This window comes from Mchenga conophoros, linkage group LG14 (assembly GCF_057382185.1).
Source record: "Mchenga conophoros isolate Kocher_MC1m ecotype Shallow Benthic linkage group LG14, M_conophoros_male_GT1.1, whole genome shotgun sequence".
NCBI classification, from domain to species: domain Eukaryota; kingdom Metazoa; phylum Chordata; class Actinopteri; order Cichliformes; family Cichlidae; genus Mchenga; species Mchenga conophoros.
Genome location: NC_140539.1, coordinates 1,817,425 through 1,838,240, shown reverse-complemented (window position 1 = coordinate 1,838,240; position 20,816 = coordinate 1,817,425). Strand labels below are relative to the sequence as shown.

General features: G+C 41.1%; 1 protein-coding gene across 2 annotated transcripts in view; it reads left to right on the top strand.

The window, feature by feature from the left end:
- The first annotated feature begins 10,674 nt into the window (after window positions 1-10,674).
- The window catches only part of tex12 (testis expressed 12), a 12,707-nt gene continuing 2,565 nt past the window's right edge, over window positions 10,675-20,816 (top strand). The window contains exons 1-4 of one of the 2 annotated variants that reach the window (XM_085244714.1): window positions 10,675-10,866; window positions 15,179-15,292; window positions 17,288-17,387; window positions 17,857-17,908. In XM_085244714.1, the coding sequence (XP_085100840.1) occupies window positions 15,194-15,292; window positions 17,288-17,387; window positions 17,857-17,908 (251 nt within the window). In that variant the 5' untranslated portion in view covers window positions 10,675-10,866; window positions 15,179-15,193. Of the gene's footprint in view, window positions 10,867-15,159; window positions 15,293-17,287; window positions 17,388-17,856; window positions 17,909-20,816 lie in introns of both variants that reach the window. The other variant, XM_085244713.1, reaches the window with a different exon arrangement.

Sequence of the window (20,816 nt, the reverse complement as noted above, 5' to 3'; positions counted from 1 at the left end):
CATGGGAAATTTCAGGAAGTACCACATTTCTCAGCTTCAAATATGCTTTTGCTGGATCGGTATCACACGCAAAGGCTGTGAACAAGCCTCCCGGTGTCCACGCCATTTGTTTAAGGAGGCACACGAATTACACAACGACAACTCTGACAAATGCAAATAAAAAACAACGCAACAGCAAACGTTATAGCCTGCCTGGTACATGAACTGCTATGTAACACGTATCAGCAAGCAGTACTATCGTGTAAATTCTTTACTTCGCACAAACACATCAGCATCGTTTTTATTAGTGAAAACGGTGTTTTACAAAGAGGACATTTATGACGCTGTAGCGCACAAAACATTACAGAAATACAACCAGACCGTAAAGGTACCACTTACACCTCAACAATAAATATATTGTAGCTGTAGCACATTAAACGTTCTGGTGGTAAATTAATCTGTGACTAGTTGAGCTCTCATTAGTGACACAGTCTCACATTCACATTGTGCTTTTATTCATGGCTGAGGGCTTTGCCAAACAGTCAAACACACTCACAGCACCCAAAGACATTCAGTGTAATTTCATTCAGGTTTATTTGTATAGCACCAAATCACAACAACAGACACGTCAAGGTGGTTTATACTGTAAGGTGAAGACAACAGTATTCTGGAGAAATCCCACAACACTCAAATGAGCTCATAAGCAGGCTTCTTGCAATGGTGGGAAGAAAAGGAAGAAATCTCAGGCAGATCCAGGCTCAGGGAGGGGCAGCTATCTGCTGCCACTGGTTTGGGGGTGAGGGGGGAAAGAAGAGAAGAAAGAGATGCAGACTTACGTTCCACGATACCACACGGCAGGCCTTTATCTTTTGTCTTATTGCTCTGAGTTAGCTGTAGGGATCATTGCTACTCTCACATTTACATATAAAGCTCCATGGGCACCCAGCACTGATGACCATTGTCCTCACGCTAAGCAGCTATTGTTGCCACACAGTAAGAAGGTCCTGGTATTGAACTCACACAGACAGGGCCCTTTTGTGTAGACTTGGATGTTCTCCCTTAGCTTTCATTTTATGCAGGAGTTCCAGTTCTGCCACTCTCAGTAAATGAGCACAGTATGGTTAAGAAGTGAAACTGAGTGGGGGTAATCTTGAAGGAAGAAAATGTGAACGGTACTATGGAGGTGAAGAGAGTGTCGGAAAGGATCACGAGTTTGAAGCTGGAAATTGAAAGGGTGATGTTGAATGATGTCAGCATCCGTGCCCCGCAGGTTGGATGTTTGATGAAACAGGAATTCTGGAGAAATCGGATAAAGTGAACAGAGGCGATGAGGAAGTGTTGGATAGGTACGGTGTTAAGGAGAGTAATACAGAGGGACAGATGGTTGTGGATTTTACAAAATGGGTGGAAATGGTTGCTGTGAACACTGACCTTAAGAAGAGGCAGAGACAGGATAACATGAGAGTGGAGGAGGCTGCACACAGGTGGACTACATTTTTATGCAGAAGATAAAATCTAAAATAGACAGGAGACCACAAGATGGTATCAGGGGAGAGCTCGCTTGGTTGGTAGTCTGTAGGATGGCTTTCAATTCAAGAAGTGAAAGTGAATGAAAGCAGAGGAAAGGATTAAATGGTGAAAGCTGAAGAAAGACGAATATTACACAGAGTTCAGGGAGGAGCTGAAAAGCTCTGGGTGGGAAGAAAAAGTGTGACAATCAAAGAGATGAGTAGACGTGAGTACTGGGAAGCTAGGTGTACAACGAAGAGAACGGTGACAAAAGCAGAGGCTTATAGTGAGAGGTATGTTAGACTGACACTAAAGAAGGAGAATAGGAATCATTGGCTAGACAGAGAGATTAAGCAGCTTAGATTAATGATGAAGATGGAAATGTGCTAACAAGTGAATAGTTCGAGGAGCTGATCAATATAGAAAATGAGAGAAAGAGAAGGATGGCTGAGGTCAGGCAGGCGTCTCTGTGGAGGAGGATATATGAAGATGACACTGAGATCTGTAATGAGCCTAAGGAGAGGCTGGAAGAGAGTCTGGAGCGGTGGAGGTATGCTCTGGGAAGAAGAGGAAGGACAGTCAGCACGAGCAAGACAGAATGGATGTGTGTGAGTATCGGGGAGAGAGGTGAAAGGTGAACATGCAAGGATAAATACTGAAGGTCTGAATAAAGTTTGGAACAAAGACGCTATTCTTGTTCTTCTGCTTTTGTAAACATCTACTGTGGATTTTAAGTCAGAATCAGAATCAGAATGGGGTTTATTGCCAAATGTTGAGCAGGTTTACAACATTAGGAAATTGCTGCGGTGCTTCAGTGCAAACATACTGTCATAAATAACACTTAAATAGACATGGAAAAAATAAAAGTGGGGATAAGAATTAAAAGTGCTACGTGGAAAGATATGTGCATGAGATATACATGAGAGTAAGAATTAAGAGTGCTACGTTGAAAGATATATACATGAGTGCAGGTGGTGATCAGTGCCAAACATGAAATGATGCAGTGACACAGCGTAGGGTCATGTGTTAGTGGCGGGGACAGTCATACGGTTATTGTTCATGTGTCCAACAGCAGAGGGGAAGAAACTGTTCTTATGGCGAGAGGTTCTGGTGCGAATGGACCGGAGCCTCCTGCCTGAGGGGAGCAGGTCAAACAGACTGTGTCCAGGGTGAGAAGGGTCAGCTGAGATCCGAGCTGCACGCCGCAAGTCAAATAATCAACATGTGAGTAAAGTGCAGACTTTCAGCTTGAATTTAATTCATTTTGCAAATATTTTGCAGAACCTGTTAGAGAATAACAAGAATGCTCATACACAGTGCCCCAATTCAGTGACAAGCTGTTTGATGGCCTGCCCTCTCATTTCTCATGACAAATGAAGCAGACATAATATCAGAATTTTTAAAAACCCAAATAAACCTGTCAGAGAGACAGCAAAAGCTTTAGCTTATTAGAAAGAATGAAAACAGTGACCAGCTCAGCAATGCCAAGAAGGAATGAAAGACCACAAAAGACAACTAAAGGACATGATGACAGAATTACAGTAAAAAACAAAACATCTAACCAAATCAAGAACACCCTTTAGCGAGGAGTGTATGCCTGTCAAAGTCTACACAATCAAGAGACACCTTCACGACTGGAAAGCAGAGGATTTTTAGGAAGGTACAAACCGGTGATTAAGACCAGGAAGGTCAGATCAGACTTTGCAGTGCACATCTGCACCGTTCTGTAAAAGAAATCTTTGGACAGATGAAACAAACTGAAACAAACGTCGACTTGTAGAAGAGCAATGAGAAGAGAAAAATCTGGAGGAGTGAAACGGCTCATGGTTCAAAGCAGACCACATTATCTGTGTAACGCAGCAGCATTGTTGCATGTATGGGCACGTCATGCTGCCAGTGTAACCAGGTCACCAGTGTTTATTGATGATGTGACTGCTGATAAGTAAAAGGATGAAGTCTGACGTGTACAGAGGTAAACTCCAGGCTCAGGTTCAGCCAAATGCTGCAAAGCTGAAACTGAGTGCAGAGAGAACCACAAACAAGGAGCAGCTCAGGCCGACTGCAGTAAAGCCTGGCAGAGCAACTCCAGGGAGGAAGCAACATTTGGTGCTGACCATGGGTTCGAGGCTTTAGGCAGTCATTGACTGCAAAGTTTTGTCATCCACATATTAAAAAGAGTTTTTATATTTAAAATTATGTTTAGTCTGTCTCGTTAATTTTGATCTTCTAAAAATGGAGGACAATTTATAAAAAAGTCTGCCTTAAACAGTTTATGAAAAACAGTTCACTGTAGAGTTAAAGCTAAAAGTTGAATCACATAGTGATTGATTTACAATCCAGTGTGTCACTGCACCGAACAGTATAGAGGACACTTCCCTGGGTCATCCATCCCAAGCTATGGACAGGACACTAAAGAGTTGAAGACAGGTAGTGCAGGTAGCACAGAGTGGGTGGAGACGAGTGTTGTCCAGAACACTGAAGATGGGTTGTGGACTGCACTTCACGATGACAGGAACTCAAATACCACCAAGGCAACAATGGAGTGGCTAAAGACCTCAGTCCTATGGAAAGAAGATGAAGTTGCCGGGGGTCAGCCAAGAACATAAAAGATTCAAAGAGTTCCTGGAAAGAGGGGTGGACCAGAATCCCTCCTGAGATGGGTGCAAACCTGGTGACCGAGCACAAGAAATGTTTTAAGCGTTTCTCAAGTATTAAGTCATGTTTTGCTTTGCAATCAAATACTTATTTATCTCAATGGCATTCAAATCCATTTATAACTTTTATGTAATATTTGGGTGATATTCCATCTCTCCTCATTAAAATCAAAGTACCATAAATATATAATATTCTAATAATAATACTGTTCATTTCTTTGTAAGTAAACAGTTGATTGTTTCCCTGTAAAGCATGTTAGTAACTTACTTTTAGATGTGCAGTTGTGGTTAAGCTGCTTTAGCTCTCAGCTGTACCTTCATATTCTAAAATGAGCAGACCATCCTTACTATCAGCATATAATTTACCTGAATTTGGGATTGTTCCCAACACCAATAATATTGCCAATATTAGCTAACAGTAGTACAGATTTTTTAGGGAAAGCCTACAATACATTTGCTGTGCCATCGTTTAGTGTATATGCATGTTAAGTTGTCATTTTCACTAGAAGAATTCAGGTTTATGTATGGCCAGAGACATTGTGTTGCTTCCTATAAAAAGAATGCACAATGAGCAAATCACTTTACATGTAGACGTGTAGATGTTACCAACAGAAAGTCTCTGAGACGGCCAACCCTGAGCAGTACACAGACTCTCGTGAGTCAAATCCTTACTGAATATAACGTGGCTCTGTTCTCTCTCTGGTATTCTTTACTACCGCTCAGTCTGGATTGTGACGGGATAAATCTGTGCTTCCCCATCTTCTTTAAAGTATTACTGTATGCTATGTGTGCAGTCAAAGTGCAAATTGTTTATACAGCTCTGCAATATTACCATATTTCTCCACAATATCTCCAGTTGGTGGTCGATTTCCTCCACTTTACTTTCATTGATTTCTTTCTTCAGAGATTACTTTCAGAAACATCCTCCAAGATTCTCCTTTTTTCTGCACAATCTTTGAATTATTTGGATATCGACTGGATTCCCACTGGACAAAAGAATTAGTCTTTGTTATAACAATATCACAGGTATAATATGCAGCCAGGAGCAGGGTTTAATCATGGTATAAAATGCAGATTAGAGACAGGCCTATTGTTTTTGGTTTGGTTTAGTTTGAATCAGGTGTAAATGTCTTAACTTCCACCAAATTAACAAACCTTTCACCTGTTTGGAAATGCCAGCAAAAGAAAAGTGTAATTTAAAAAAAGTACGAGGATTCATTTCAAATATCTCATCTTCTATTTTCTGAAGAATGGCTTGTTTAGCATGTGGCTTAAAATAAACCAAGTCTGGACCCTAGATTGTCTTTGGTGTCTTGGTGGATGTTAAGAGGTTAACTGTGCTGTTGGGTTTTGTGTGTGTGTCAAGTCAACATGGTATGCAGGGTGCTCAGCTGCGGACAGGAAAGTACTGCAGAGGGTCATCAACACAGCCCAGAAGATCACTGGCTGCTCTCTGCCCAGCCTGGAGGTCACTGCAAACTCTCGGTACCTCAGCAGAGCTGGCAATATCATCAAGGACCACTCTCACCCCAGCAACCAACTGTTTGAACTATTACCGTCAGGCCGACGGTACAGGTCACATAAAACCAGGACAAACAGATTCAGGGATAGCTTCTTTCCCAGAGCTATCACCGTAGTAAATAAGCACAAAACAATTGAACCTATTCCATACCGTCACTGTCATTATATTATGCTGCTATTCATACTGTCATCATATTAATGCTGCTATCCTGTATATATTGTACATACTGTTGTTTGAGTACTTACGATTGTTTTTTTGTACTTTTTATATTTTACATTTATTATTGAAACTTGCACCAAGGGAGTGGCACTCCAATGTCGTTGTACTCTGTACAATGACAATAAAGGCTATTCTATTCTAAGTTGCTGTCATTATGAAGGAGCTAACTTCCGTTATCTATTGTAATTCCTCATTACAAGAGCGGCTTCTCCCATCCACCTTCAGACTGCTCAGCTGCTGCAGTGCTAATGTTAGCTATACTGTTGTTTCATGTGTTGAAATTATAACGGTCGCAAGGTGATGTGAAGGGGACCAGATGGGAAAAAGCCACACGAGCCTTCCGTCGTTTTTCAAAGCTTTGAATATATTCTTTTTTCCACGTGCAGAGGTTTAACATGTTCACCAGCGACACATCTAAAAATGAACAACCCAGCCTCTCAAAAAACCCGCCTTGAATAGATGCTGGTCATACCGCCACCAATAAAACGTAAAAGATTTCCCCTAAAAACCTAAACAGTGAAACACTGCAGGTATTCTAACACACCTCACGTGTGTCTGATTACAAACACACCCCAGCTAAACAATATACAAACTAACTAAATCAAATCAAATAAATCCAATCAGCCTCTGCAAATAAGTCTTTTGAACTAATGTTGCTGTTTGCATGTGTTTCCACTCATTCCAAGTTTATTCTAATGTTGAGACGTTACCATATTTGGCCATATTTAGTAACTGTGAGATGGATAAGTGCACAGTACTAAACAGTGTAGGCTAAAGCTGAGGAAACCCTTTTATTTTTCAGATCATTCCAGTTAATTCTATTAGACCAGTGTTTACCATATCTGTGTTGAATCATCACATTTCTTTTCTTCTTTTCGTACAGCAAACTATCAGCTCTAGATGTATTACCACTCCTGGAGCCTCCTTTGTAGAGCATGCAGGAAGTAGAACATTAAGGAGATGACGGGCTACAGATTGTTTAATGCCTGATCTGGCTGTGATGTTTGCCTTCTCACTTCAACCTCCTCAGTGTTATTTCTCCAAAGGCTCAGGGCTGCAGTGCACGTGTAAACAGCTACAATGTGAGACACAGCCATGTTTGTTTCTCCATCAAACCCACCCGAGTGTCAGCTGAACACTGGAAGAACAGAACTGAAGGAAATCTGAACATTTATACAAAGGCATTGACGTGGTCTGTGCCACCAGTCTGCTCAAGTTTGTTTGCTGCTGCAAACACCACCACTTCTTTATTCTTCGTGTCAGGAATGTTTGTTTATTTGAAAGTTCTCCTCCTTCTCTCTTCTGATAATCGGAAGGTTAGCGCTTTGATCCCTGGATGCTCCAGTGTGCTTGAATCAGTACCTTGGCACAAATACTGAACATCAATATGTTGATCTGAGTATGAATGTGTGTATGAAACATGTTGTATAAAGTGTTGTTATAAAGAGTAGAGAATACGGTCCATTTTATATTTACTCCGAGGGAGTTGTGGGCGCTGCAGGTGGAGCCTCTCGGCTTGACACCTGTTCTGCATTCGTTCGTGACCTTTCCACTTCACCTTTCTGGAGACCCCTCTGCCTGTCTCCTCGGAGTCATCTGCTCAGGAAACAAATTTCATTGCAAAATTTACAAGATCACCTTGGCCCTGACGAACCACTTCTTTCCTCTTAGGCACACACTCCTGCCGCGTGCTGGTAGAAAAACATGTCGGTCTCATCTTTTGTGCACACTTGTGTTTTGAACAAGGTAAAAATGTTACCACTCAAATATTAATGAGTGACTGACTGTGCTTTGGACAAACAGAGGAAATAAGAGATGAGAAGAAAAGTGCTTGTGTGCATGATGGAAACAGCGCTACATAAGAACCAGTCCATTTACAAACAGCTAACTGAGTCTGGGTCTTGCTTTGCAGCTCAGCACCCGGGCGCCTCGTAGTGGCTGAATAAACCATGAACTCCTCTGTATACCAAAGTGTTCTAGAGTCAAATGTGGGGCCGTTTGTCTGAGAACTAAAGCTTGGCTAAAAGTGGCTCATGCAACACGACAACGATCCCAAGCACAGCAGCAAATCAATAGGAGAACGGCTGAAAAAGACTAGTATTAACCCGATTCTTTTGTCCCCATGATAGAACAGAGAAAACCGACTCATAGTGGTTAAAACATTTATATTTCTTTTTATTCAATCATCTCCCGGAAGAGAGACCCCTGCAGAGCCCAAACGCCAGTTGCAGGATCTCTAACATTAGAATCATAAAGTGTGTCTCATAAAGGTTTTATTTTGGTACTTTACACGTCACAGTTTCAATGCAAACATTGCTTATAAGGCAAAGTTCCTCTTTTCTGTCTGGCTTTCTGTATTTATTAATATGCTGTACAGCTCCACACTTCCTGTTTTCAGTCTGGGTGAGCGCTTAGTTTGTGAGTCAAAAGTGGCCTTGCTCTACAAACCTTCATGATTAAAGTACATAAAACAATATAATAAGAAAATAAGGATACTGAGGATATATTAATTACATGACACTAGAATCAGAGTTGTGCAAACAAAGTCCAGACTTCAAACCTGACTGCAGTGCTGTGGCAGGAAGAGACAGGATGTAATATATAATGTGTTAATATTGATCTCATTTTAAAACCTGGTAATGACTAGAATATGTTTTCATTATGCTCTGATATAAAATCTTTGAACTGATGGAAGGTATTACTTTTTTTTTAGTTTCTCTGATTATTGATTATTTCCACCTGATCATTTTAAATAACATTTATAGCGTGTTTTTGCTGTTGTTGTTTTTTGTTTGTTTGTTTGGTCTGAATTTGCTTTTACAGTTCCAGCTACAACATAATAGAAAGTTTAGCCGAATCAGCAGCTGCATCCATCCACTGTAACAAGGCAGCGTTTAACTTTCTCCTCAGCTGCCTGGCAACAGCAGCCATGTTGTTAATACGAGTAATCAGGTAGCAGTTACAGAGAAAGCCAAAGATCCAAAGTAAGCAAACATGGAGGCAGAAAACAAACCCAGGGGAAGCAAAAAGTCCCCAAACAGGTCAAAAGTCTCTAAACACGTCGAATAAACATCTACACAAATATGAGACAAGCTGAAATTACATGCATGAATCGCTGGAATACTTGACTACAGAAAATACTAAGTGGTGACATAATAGCACTTTGTCTTACATATATAAATATGAATAAATATAAAGTGGACAACGACCTAATTGTATTCAGCCGCTGCACCCAACTTTACGTTACAAAAAAGGGATGTGAAATAGAGACAACGGCGGTCGTGGCTCTTGTGAGAGTGAGAAGGTGCAGATTTCAGCAATTTCACACCTGCGAGTGAGAACAGGTGGCCATTACAGCTGGAAACACAAGACACCATCTGCTAATGAAGCTGGCCAGACAACAGCTGCTACTGTGGAAATGATCTACATGTCCTTTTGAGGTACACGGTAACTCAAGGTTTTTACAGGCTTCATTAAAAAAAGTTACTTTATTTCTATGAAAATGAAATATTACAGATGCTGGGCTTTCTTTGGTGGTGGTGGTGGTGGGGGGTTCATTTGTACTTGAAATGTACTTCATTCCTGCCCAATTTCGCAGTAAAGTGAGTAACAAAACTACTGTGTAACATAACTGTGACAACCATTCCTTTTTTGCTTTGGACACATTGTCATTGTGGGTCTACACTGAAGAATTAAAATATAAAACATGCAGAGTCTTGGGTGGAAGTCCTGTATCTGACCCCCCCACCCCCTCAAGAACTTGAGAGTGACATGATATTGATCCCAGTCAATAAAGAAAGGCCAAAATACTACTAATAATAACAACAATAAAAGGATAATTACATGAAATATTACATCAGACATTGAAGAGACAGAGACCAAGAGTTCCCTCTAAGTCTAAGTCATGTTTACTGGTGAGTTTTGTTTGAAGATGGAAAGAAGCAGTTGAGCATCATTACCACAGCCTAGCCATTTTAAAGCACATCTCTAACTGTACTTTCTTCTTTGGTTCATCTGTACAATGTCATAATCTACTCTCTTGCCACAAGGCAGCAGCATTGATCTGCACTGAAATCCACCACCTCAGCAGCTTCATCCCATGCACACTTCACTCACAGGCAGCTCTAATCTTTTTCTGTATAATTCCATTGATTTGATTCACCCAGGAAAAATGAAGAGATTTGAAGGTACCCCTCATGACAAGCAGTTAGCAGACAGTTTGTCTTTTTTAGCTTAAATTAATGGTTGTTAGCTTTGAATTAGAGCTTTGATGCGTTATCGCCATATTGGGACGTTACAGTATGTTATGAGGAATCACTAAACAATGATTAAGAAGAATGTGACTGTAATTACTTACACAGCTACACTGAAATATATACTGGTTTGGCGCCTTTTCCCACTTAGAGTTGCTCATGGGTCCTTACATAAGTAAGTCCAAGCACTTGCAGTATTTTGGGTCATTAATTTGAAACATCATAAAAATAAACTTTAACTTTAGGGTTCAACAGGACATGAAAACTTCAAAACGTTCATGATTCTTTGAGTGTCATCTCTCCCTCTTAATGTCTTTGATGTGATGAAAGTTCTTTAATTGACTGATTGAATGTGTGATGTCAGCAGTATATTTATGGAACAGGCAGAAAAGATTAAGGGCTACAACTTTATATTCAATTATAAGCAAAATAAGCAAAGGATGTTAAATTAATGAGTTTTTCAGCATTTCTTAATGAAATTTCACCTCCTTCACACTCTTAGTCTGCTATTTATTGTTTCTGCTACATTTTGGACTACATTTCCCAGGAGCAGCGAATGTTCATCAGACGCGCGCGGTACAGCTTTGACTTTTACGTTTAAATTGACAGCAACTTCTAATTGGACTATGAAGAAATTAGCAGTGGAGTAACTTACTTTGCAGTTCTTCTGACATCTTTTCAACGACTACATGAGGCTATTTAACTCTTCAACATAGATCCTGAACATCTTGTAAGTGCCTGTTACCTTTATTTTATTTTTTAAATCTTAGCAAAAGTAGCTGTTAAGTAGCTATTAGCAGCTAGGCTAACTCGGTAAACCAGAAAAAACAAGGTTTTGCTAAACAGAGTTTTAACTAATAACTTCTCACAGTTGAATTTGTGATTAATGAGGAAGGTGAGAGCTGAGAGAAGAAGGTCCCAGCTTTCAAAGAGCCTGAGCTGGAGCAAAGTGACACCAGCTGAAGCCTGTAATGGAAACTAAGCATTATGTAAGACAGGGCTCTGCGGCTGTGGGGACGGGAAATACAGGCCATGGCCTTCCATGATCTCCTGACAAATAGAGACGCAGCCTTGCTGGTCCGTTTAAGAAAGGCCTCACTTTCCAAAGAGAATTATTCGTTTCCCCTTATCAGAGGTCGCATTTGTTAATTTAATTAATCTTGAAGGTCTGTATCCATTTAATGAATTTGTATCAAAGGTGCGAAAGTACCGATACTCTTTATTTAACTGAAGATACTTAAAAATACTTTGGTAAATAGTGAAGTACTGATTCAACTTTTTCAAGAAGGTAATCAGTAGCTCTTTGAAGGATGTTTCTACCAGCTAATTTTGTACAAAGGTAACTGAACCTTGTGCTTTATTAATGTCATTATATATTATTATTATTATTATTATTTCTTTTACTTTTCCCCACACCCAAACAAAAAAATGAGTGTCATCAGGAGTTTGAGTGGGATTCAGCAGGTGGGGGAACCCAGAGATCAGGTGTAGTGGCTCAGTTTGGGGAAAAGGATCACAACTCGCATTCATTACTATCGAGAACTCACACAGGTTATTTTTGTACAGGCTGAGATCAGCTAACCCGTGCTGCTGCTCCTCTCAGGTTTACTGCTTTTTGGGGATTTACACAACTGAATTCAACAAGATTTAACCAAGTATTTCACCCTCTACACCACACATGTTGAACTCCAGGCCTCGAGGGCCGGTGTCCTGCAGGTTTTAGATGTCCTTGATCCAACGCAGCTGATTTAAATGGATAAATGACCTCAACATGTCTTGAAGTTCTTCAGAGGCCTGGTAATGAACTAATCATTTGATTCAAGTGTGTTGACCCAGGGTGAGATCTAAAACCTGCAGGACACCGGCCCTCGAGGCCTGGAGTTTGACAGCCCTGCTCTACACTGACAGTATACTGTCTGCATATGAGGCAAATGTACACATCATCAGCTTAAATTCAAATTCATCTCTGCTACACTTGGTCTAACCTAACTCTGACCATGAGCAATACAGCCACTGTGTACCAGTCCAACACATAGACAGTAAAACTGTGTTTTTATTGTTTATTTACCACAATACAGCAAGTTAACCTGTTTATCTTGCGCTAGACTGCTGGGTGTTTTCATACAACCACTGAATAACACAAAGTATACACTTCAGGATGTTTCACAATATTAAAAAAAAAATCAACTTCAAACCATACGGATCCAATATCTGATTTAAAGCTGATGACATTACACCTAAGCTTTACATTTCCTGTTTATCAAATATCTTTAAATAGAACTTTGTTCTTCCTGTCATCTCCTGTCTTTCTCCATCTCTGAGTAAATTTAGCTCTCATCTCCTTGTAAATACAGCGGCGGTACCTTTAGCTAACATGCACACTGTGACAGAGTACATAGAAACAGTTTGTGTAATTGCTGATATTTTTAGAGTTGTTAGAAACTTTGCATTTTAAATACCTGCCACTAGAGCTGCCACAAACGATTATTTTGATAGTCGACTAGTCTGCGATTATTTTTGCGATTAGTCGACTAATCAGGTCATCATCCATTGGACATAAAACGTACAGTTTATTGCACCAGCAGCATCTGCTCTTATAGAACTATCATTAGCTTACAGCATTAAGTGTTTAAGGTCTGTGCTAACTAAAAATAAAGACAAGATGATAGTTTATTAATTTTTAATGAAATTTGCAGATTGTTTCGGTGAAGTTTAATAAACTCCTTGCTATCTAAAATATAACAGGACACCGGAGTAAATTCTGGAGCATCTCACACTTCTGATAATCAGCTGTCTGCTTGATGTTTATTCAGCTGTGTAAAAACTTTAATCTCAGCCAAACCGATTTACTCAGCAACAAATAAAACACTGAAAAAAGCCAAACAACAACATTTTTAAGTTATCTAAGTGACTCATATATCATGTTTAACCTGAGTAGGAAAGACAGCGGTGGGTTTGAAAACGATTAGCCGGGAGTCCGCTGTTCTCACGGCTCTAGTGAGCCTCGCCCCCGGCTAACTATCGAGCTAGTGGGTAACAGACGTCTCCGAAAACGTCGGAGCGCTTTTGAAAATATGCGGTGTCTTGATAAACTGAGCAGATATTTGAGGTTTACACAGCTACATTCTCGCCTGAAAATATGTTAAACGTTTATTTTGTGACCCAGAAAGAATAATAAGAGTAATATTAAAACTAACTAGCTGCCGCCATTGTTGGAAACTGAGCAGGGCTGCGCTATGAATTCTGGGACAGAGCTGCTTCTTCTTCTTCTTCTTCGGGGTTTAACGGCAGCTGGCATCCTTGTACATGCAGTGCTCAGTCGCCTCTGTCAGTGCGCCCCAGGGCAGCTGTGGCTACAATGTAGCTTGCCATCGCCAGTGTGTGAATGGGTGATTGAATGTAGTGTGAAGCGCTTTGGGGTCCTTAGGTACTAGAAAAGCGCTATACAAATGCAGGCCATTTACAATTTAGTGCTGCCATCTTCTGTTTCAGGCCGTTATTACACTCTCAAATCCTACTACTTATTCCTGCGTCTTTTGGGATCTTACAAACGACGCGTCGCCTATTAAATTAGTTGTTGGCGATTTTGATAGTCGACGTAATCGTGACTAGTCGACTAATCGTGGCAGCCCTACCTGCCACTTTAAAAGCCTTACTACTTTTGGCCTACTTTATCACCTCAGCCCTGTATAGCGCTTTCGATTAAGGATAAATTATCTTTGTGCCTCTTTCATCCCTTTCTGTGTGATAAGCACAGGTGATGGAAACACCAGTAGGATTGTCTTTTTATGTGTCATTGTTCCTTTCATTTAAGATGTGCACATATGTTTGCATATGCCTCTTTTAAAGCAAAGTGCAGATACCAGAAAGTTTTTGAGTACAGTAACAGGGTATTTTTACTTTGTTACTTCCTGCCTCTGCCACTTCCAAATCAGGCCATTGACATGAACATACGAGCTTAAATATGCTTAAGAGGTTTTTTTTTTTAGCTGTTTTTACAGAGAAGCACCTCCCTGTGGTTTGTGCACTCTGACATTTTCAGAAACCTGGTTACCTCATTAGTCTTTAAATGTAATCCAGTGTTGGTTACTGTGGCCAGTTTCTCCTGTTTTCCTGTTTGTGTTAGAAAGTCTTTCAACCCAATTTCAGCAGAGTTGAAATTGACTCTTTAAAGTAAAGAAAGGTACAGTATTGCACTTCTAGCAAATATAAATTCTATAAATCAACAGAGTAAATAGTTTAAAAAATCATGGCTGCCTCCACCTCATTCCCTGCACACTATAAGTCCGACTCCCCTTTTACAAATCTGAGTCAAATCCTCTCTGCGTTTCTCAGCCGTCTGCTTCCTCAAGCATGAAAATGGGTTGGAAACGGGAGTTAGGAAGTCCTGCCGTCCACCATAATGGATGCTGAATGAAAGTTTTGATTAGAAAGGGTTAACATTATTGTACATTTCTGAATCTTACTAAGCTGAAGCTAACGATCTCATATTTTAAAAACCGTGCAGACATAATATAGTATAGACACATAGTGTCATGTGTTATTTAAACCAACACAAATATGAGCAGAAGGTTCAGGATGTCCTCGTCACAGTACAGAGGAATCAAACAGACGGACTACATTGTGCTCGACATGCTGTGTTGGTCTCAGACTCATGAATTGTTAGCCAAAAGCAGCATTTGCAAAGGTCACCTTTTAAACAGACAGTGGTATTTTAACACTAAGAAAGATACCATTGTTTTTCATCGTGGGATGCAGTTATCAGTAACATGCTGAACTGGGTTTAATTAGTAGTTTTCTGTGTAAATTTCAATTAAAAGAAATGCATAAATCTTAATATATAAGTAAGCTGGGAGTTTATTTCATTTTATTGGACAATATTTTAATTGGCTGATTCTATTATGGTGTAGCTGATTTATCATTTTTATGTATTAAAACACAAACCCACATTAATTCAAACTACACTCTAACATTGATGCTGACAAAGCTGAGTGTTTTTTTTTTTTTTTTTTTTTTTTAAAAGTCAGGTTTTCCATTTGCAGTTCTGTTGTCTCACAATGGAGGACGCAGGAGCAACGGCAGGAAAACTGATGCCAGCAGCACTAAACATGATGGTGAACAACAACAACGGGCTGAGACAGACGAGCTCTCAGGAGGTGAGGATGGCTGTCCAATAGCACCCAAAACTTGTTTCTTTAAAAAATGGAAATCCAGAGAATTTTTAATATTTGTGTCCATTCAAAAATGATAGCAGACCCACCGGTGCATGAGTAACATGAATCAGTTATTAGACTGACTCGTTATTAGAGCCACATCTTTCAAAAAGGGTCCCGAAATCTTTGTTTTTGTCTCTTGATATGCATGTAATTCTTTCTAGTGGAAGGTTTGACATCCAATTTGGCTGCTCTTCCTTTCAGTGTGTTTTTAGATCCACTCCTTTGAAGGTATTATCTTGTGCCTCTACAATGCATGCTGTGTCTCCTTTAGGAGATAGTTTTGGTTTCAGTACGGCCCGATCGTGGATACAGTCAGTCTCCAGAGGCCCATTTGAGCCTGGAGAAAGCCTGCTTTGATGTTTGGAAGCATTAAATATTTCAGTGTGATCAGTCTTTTCCTCATTCACACGGAGTGTGTCACGTTAGTGACATTTTAAAAGGACTCATTTCTGGTACATGGACAGAGTGAAAAGGAAGCAAATCTGAAGAGTGGTTGAGATGGTTGTTCAGGTGTGGTCCGTCTTCCTGCACGACGATGCCACTGTGGCACGCGCTACTGTTCTGGTGTTGCCTTTGAATTTCCTCCCTCAGGTCCTTGAGGCTCGATGACTGTCTCAAACCGGGAAACAAACCCTTCACGTGAAGTTCAGGCCAGTTTAAAACAGAGGTGATGTTGCACAATGAAGGACCGTCGTGAAATCAACAAGCTTCACGGTAGCAGTCTAAAAATAGTAGCTGTGCTGGGATCTGTGTGAAGACAGTCGTTCATTAGGCCGTTCTTAATATTCTGTATGTGTAATTTTGATGCAGTAGTGTCAGTAAGATTGTTCATCTCAGGCTGTTTTCCCACATGAACTCCTTACAGTGGCAGGAGAGTCATTGTCCAGAGTAGCCTTAGAGACTGGAAACACTCTGCTTTTGGTGAGGGAGGCAGGTCACATGATCATCACCTATTCACTGCACATTTCTCACATTCATGGTGTTGGACCTCATGGAGCCTCTGCTGGCAGGATCATGCTCCATTACATGGAGAGATGTGGATCTAGAAAAGTTCAGGGCTGAGGTGTATGTGTGAAAAATGATTTGTAGATTGGGAGTGTTATTCTTCCTTAAAACATTTCACTGCGGACAAATTGTGCTTGTGTATAAGGCAGGACAATATATTTATCACGATATATATTTGAAAATTCGCAATAACGATATAGCTGACAAGATAATTAATGCAAAAAAAATACTTTACAATTTCACAACTTAGTGCAAACACCCCATCAATGTATTTTCACTTAAACAAGCAGCTGATGTAACAGTGCAAATGCAAATTCCTCGCTGACAGTTTAACCAAAAGGCATTTCCAGTGGAAATGGGCTGACATATCCTGAGCATAACCATGTATAATATCCACACAAGTTAAAAAGAGCTGCTTTGCAACATCAAACTGCAGTGTGCCAAATAAAAAAAGTCAAATACATATTTTTGGACCATAAGGCGCACTGTTGATTTTTGAGGAAAGTAAAGGATTTTAAGAGTGCCTTATAGTCCGAAAAACACGGTAATAACGACGGCTGGCTTGCATGCGCTACCAAAAATGTGCTTTGTTGTGCATCTGATGGACGAAAGCCAAACCAGTTCCAGTTCATCCGTTTCATTCAACGATCCGCTTTCCCCCTACTAATGCTCCGTCGCTGCCATGCGTTTTCGGCCATGTGCGTATGAAAACAAAGGCACTGAGCACGCGCATTTACCCATATTCTATCGCAATATTTCATTTTCTTATCGTTGCCTAACATTATACCAGTATTACCATGAACGGTATGATATGGCCCAGACCTACTTGTGTACATAGTCACTCTCCAGAGCAGGAGAAACTCTGCTAGGTTGATGTTTGAATGCATGAAAACATTTTGGTGTCATCAGTTTTTTTCCTCATTGCAACAGATGGAATGTGAAAATGTAAGCGAAGAGACCTCTCCACAGAAAAAGAAAAAGAAGGCCCCCTCTTTGGAGTCAGCCAATCCATTTGAGACTATAGCTGCAGGTATGCCAGTTATGCAAAAGTGTGAACGGTGTAGTGTTGTGTATGGTTGGTTACTTTAGTGGAAACAAAAGCAAACACACTACTTTTTTTTTCTTCTTTTTTTTTCCTTTCCTCTGGCTGGCAGCATGACGTCACAGGAAATTAGAGTGAGGCTGCTTCATAAACAGGATGTGATTGTGTTAAAAAACAGGATATAATTTATTGACCTTTCAGTGGAAGTGGTAAGACTCGATATTAAATGAGAACAGCTCGCATCTTTTTGCTGCTCTGAAATGATGTCAGCAGATACGTGTCTTAGTGCAATTGTTCCATTAGTCATGCAGCCTGATTTTAAATTTCTGCAACGATACCTGCTTGTATTTATATACGTATCCACATTAAAAACATACTGAAAAAATGGTGAAATGACAGCTAAGCAAAGACATCTGCAGCACGCCTAACATGGACTTGCTTTCTTGTTGTGTTACAGGTGTGAGCAAGGTGCTGAGCGTGCTGGTTTCTGAGTTTGCTGAAACTTTAAGGTATTTACACAAGTCAAGACTGATTCTTTCCCATGATGCCAATTAAACATGGCTGATCAACATTTTCTCATGAAAAAGGGGAATGTAGTACCCTACCAGCACCAGCTTTATCCTGATGGGTGTGCACAAACCTTTGACTGTTACTGTAGCAGAACAGCACTGGATGTTTGGCAGGATCCAGATAAAAGAATATATACTCAGCAAAAATATAAACGCAACACCTTTGTTACTGCTCCCATTCCCCATGGGATGGACGTAGAGACCTAAAATTCATTCCAGATACACAATATAACCATCCCTCCCAAACAGTGGTCACAAATCAGTCCAAATGTGTGGTAGTGGGCACATCTGCTATATTGAGATAATCCATCCCACCTCACAGGTGTGCCACATCAGGATGCTGATCTGACATCATGAGTAGTGCACAGGTGTACCTCAGACTGCCCACAACAAAAGGCCACCCTGGAATGTGCAGTTTTTTGCGCTATTGGGGGTCTGGGGACCCAGAACCGGTCAGTATCTGGTGTGACCACCATTTGCCTCATGCAGTGCAACACATCGTCGCATGGAGTCTATCAGATTGTCAATTGTGGCCTGTGGAATGTTGGTCCACTCCACTTCAATGGCTGTGCGAGGTTGTTGGATATTCGTGGGAACTGGTACACGCCGTCGTATACGCCGGTCAAGCACATCCCGAACATGCTCAATGGGTGACATGTCCGGTGAGTATGCCGGCCATGCAAGAACTGGGACATTCTCAGCTGCCATCTGCCCTGAACAATGTGAACCATGATTCATCCGTGAAGCGCACACCTCTCCAACGTGCCAGACGCCATCGAATGTGAGCATTTGCCCACACAAGTCTGTTACGGCGACGAGCTGGAGTCAGGTCAAGACCCCGATGAGGACGACGGGCATGCAGTTGAGCGTCCCTGAGACGGTTTCTGACAGTTTGTGCAGAAATTGTTTGGTTGTGCAAACCAATTGTTCCAGCAGCTGTCTGGGTGGCTGGTCTCAGACGATCTTGGAGGTGAACCTGCTGGATGTGGAGGTCCTGGGCTGGTGTGGTTACACGAGGTCTGCGGTTGTGAGGCCGGTTGGATGTGCTGCCATATTCTCTGAAACGCCTGTGGAGACGGCTTATGGTTGAGAAATGAACATTCAATGCACGGGCGACAGATCTGGTTGACATTCCTGCTGTCAGCATGCCAATTGCACGCTCCCTCATTGCTTGTGGCATCTGTGGCATTTTGCTGTGAGACAAAACTGCACATTCCAGGGTGGCCTTTTGTTGTGGGCAGTCTGAGGTACACCTGTGCACTACTCATGAAGTCAGATCAGCATCCTGATGTGGCACACCTGTGAGGTGGGATGGATTATCTCAATATGGCAGATGTGCCCACTACCACACATTTGGACTGATTTGTGACCACTGTTTGGGAGGGATGGTTATATTGTGTATCTGGAATGAATTTTAGGTCTCTACGTCCATCCCATGGGGAATGGGAGCAGTAACAAAAGTGTTGCGTTTATATTTTTGTTGAGTGTACCTTTGGTGCCTTTACTGCACCAAGTCCGTTCAAGTTTAGCCACAAGCAGCAGCTCATTACGTGACCTTTTAAAACGGGGATGTGATGCTGATTTCCATTCGAATAGAATCAGTGCTTTTGCAGCGATCGTGCCCGACCTTGGAGCTCGCCTCTGAAGGGACGAGAAAGACAGTCTCGTCCGAGCAGTCAATTTTGGCCAGGTTACAGTCCAGGTGAACGGGCGAGTCGCACTGTTTGGGGAAACAATCAAATATGTCCTGGCCAAGACCACAACACGTGTGACTGTGCAATACCACATTTACCCCACACGGAGGAGACAGAGGCAGGAATCTGTTATGAAACCTATACAAAACTTTAAATTGTGTTAACCTGTACCTGGAATTGACAGAAGGGCTTAACAGGGATCTGAAATTGCACCACCCAGTTCACTGAGTCAGACTTCCCTGAATTGACTGGCAGTAACTGGTGTAACAAAAACTTTGATGAACCAGGAAATGTTTGGCTGTACCAAGAGTAGAGCATAGTGTATAACGCAGGGGTGCCAAACTTACGGCTGGCAGGTCACATCTGACCTGTGATACAGTTATACCGCGAGATAATTTCATATGTCTGTTATTATGTGGAGCAAATCTTCAGCCCTGCTGAGAATCCATGCAGACAGAGGTGAGACTTTACTTTGATGGGCACACCATGTGGCCACACGCAAAGACTGACTGGAATCCAAACTCGTCCAGGTTTTAAGCTCATGTATGTTCTCCATAGCAGTAGCAAATCCATACAAGGCTTTTATGAAAACACTGAATAAAATGGCTTCCTTTACAAAGACTAAAGTTACAGTTCAGTACTGAAAATGACATCAACTATATACAAAGTCTTTGATGACAGAGATGCAGAAATGTGTGCATGTAGCACAGAGCCATGGCTCAGTGTCGAAATGAGTCTCAGCGGCTGAATGTGCACGTGAAGCCATTTATAATTCTTGTTTGATCTGCTGCTCACCACAAACACCAATGTTGGGCTTTTAACTGTATTTTCGTAAGTTTTAAGGCTTTTGCTACTAATAAAAGCCTCCACTTCATACTACACAAATTCATTAAACAGTGAAATGAAAGAAAAGTTTGTTTTTAACTTTCCACCACGGTTTTTCATAACTAGAGTTAATAAAGTAATTCTGTAATATCATGTAGAAAAATGGCTAAACATGTAACTTGACACTGACAGAGTTTCACTGGTCCGGCCCACTTAAGATCAAAGCGGGCCGTATGGGTCCCGCTTAACAATGAAATTAGGGACACGGACTGATACAAAATGTCTAATTTGAAGGTAAAAATGTGACTGAGGAAGAGGAACTTAGCTTA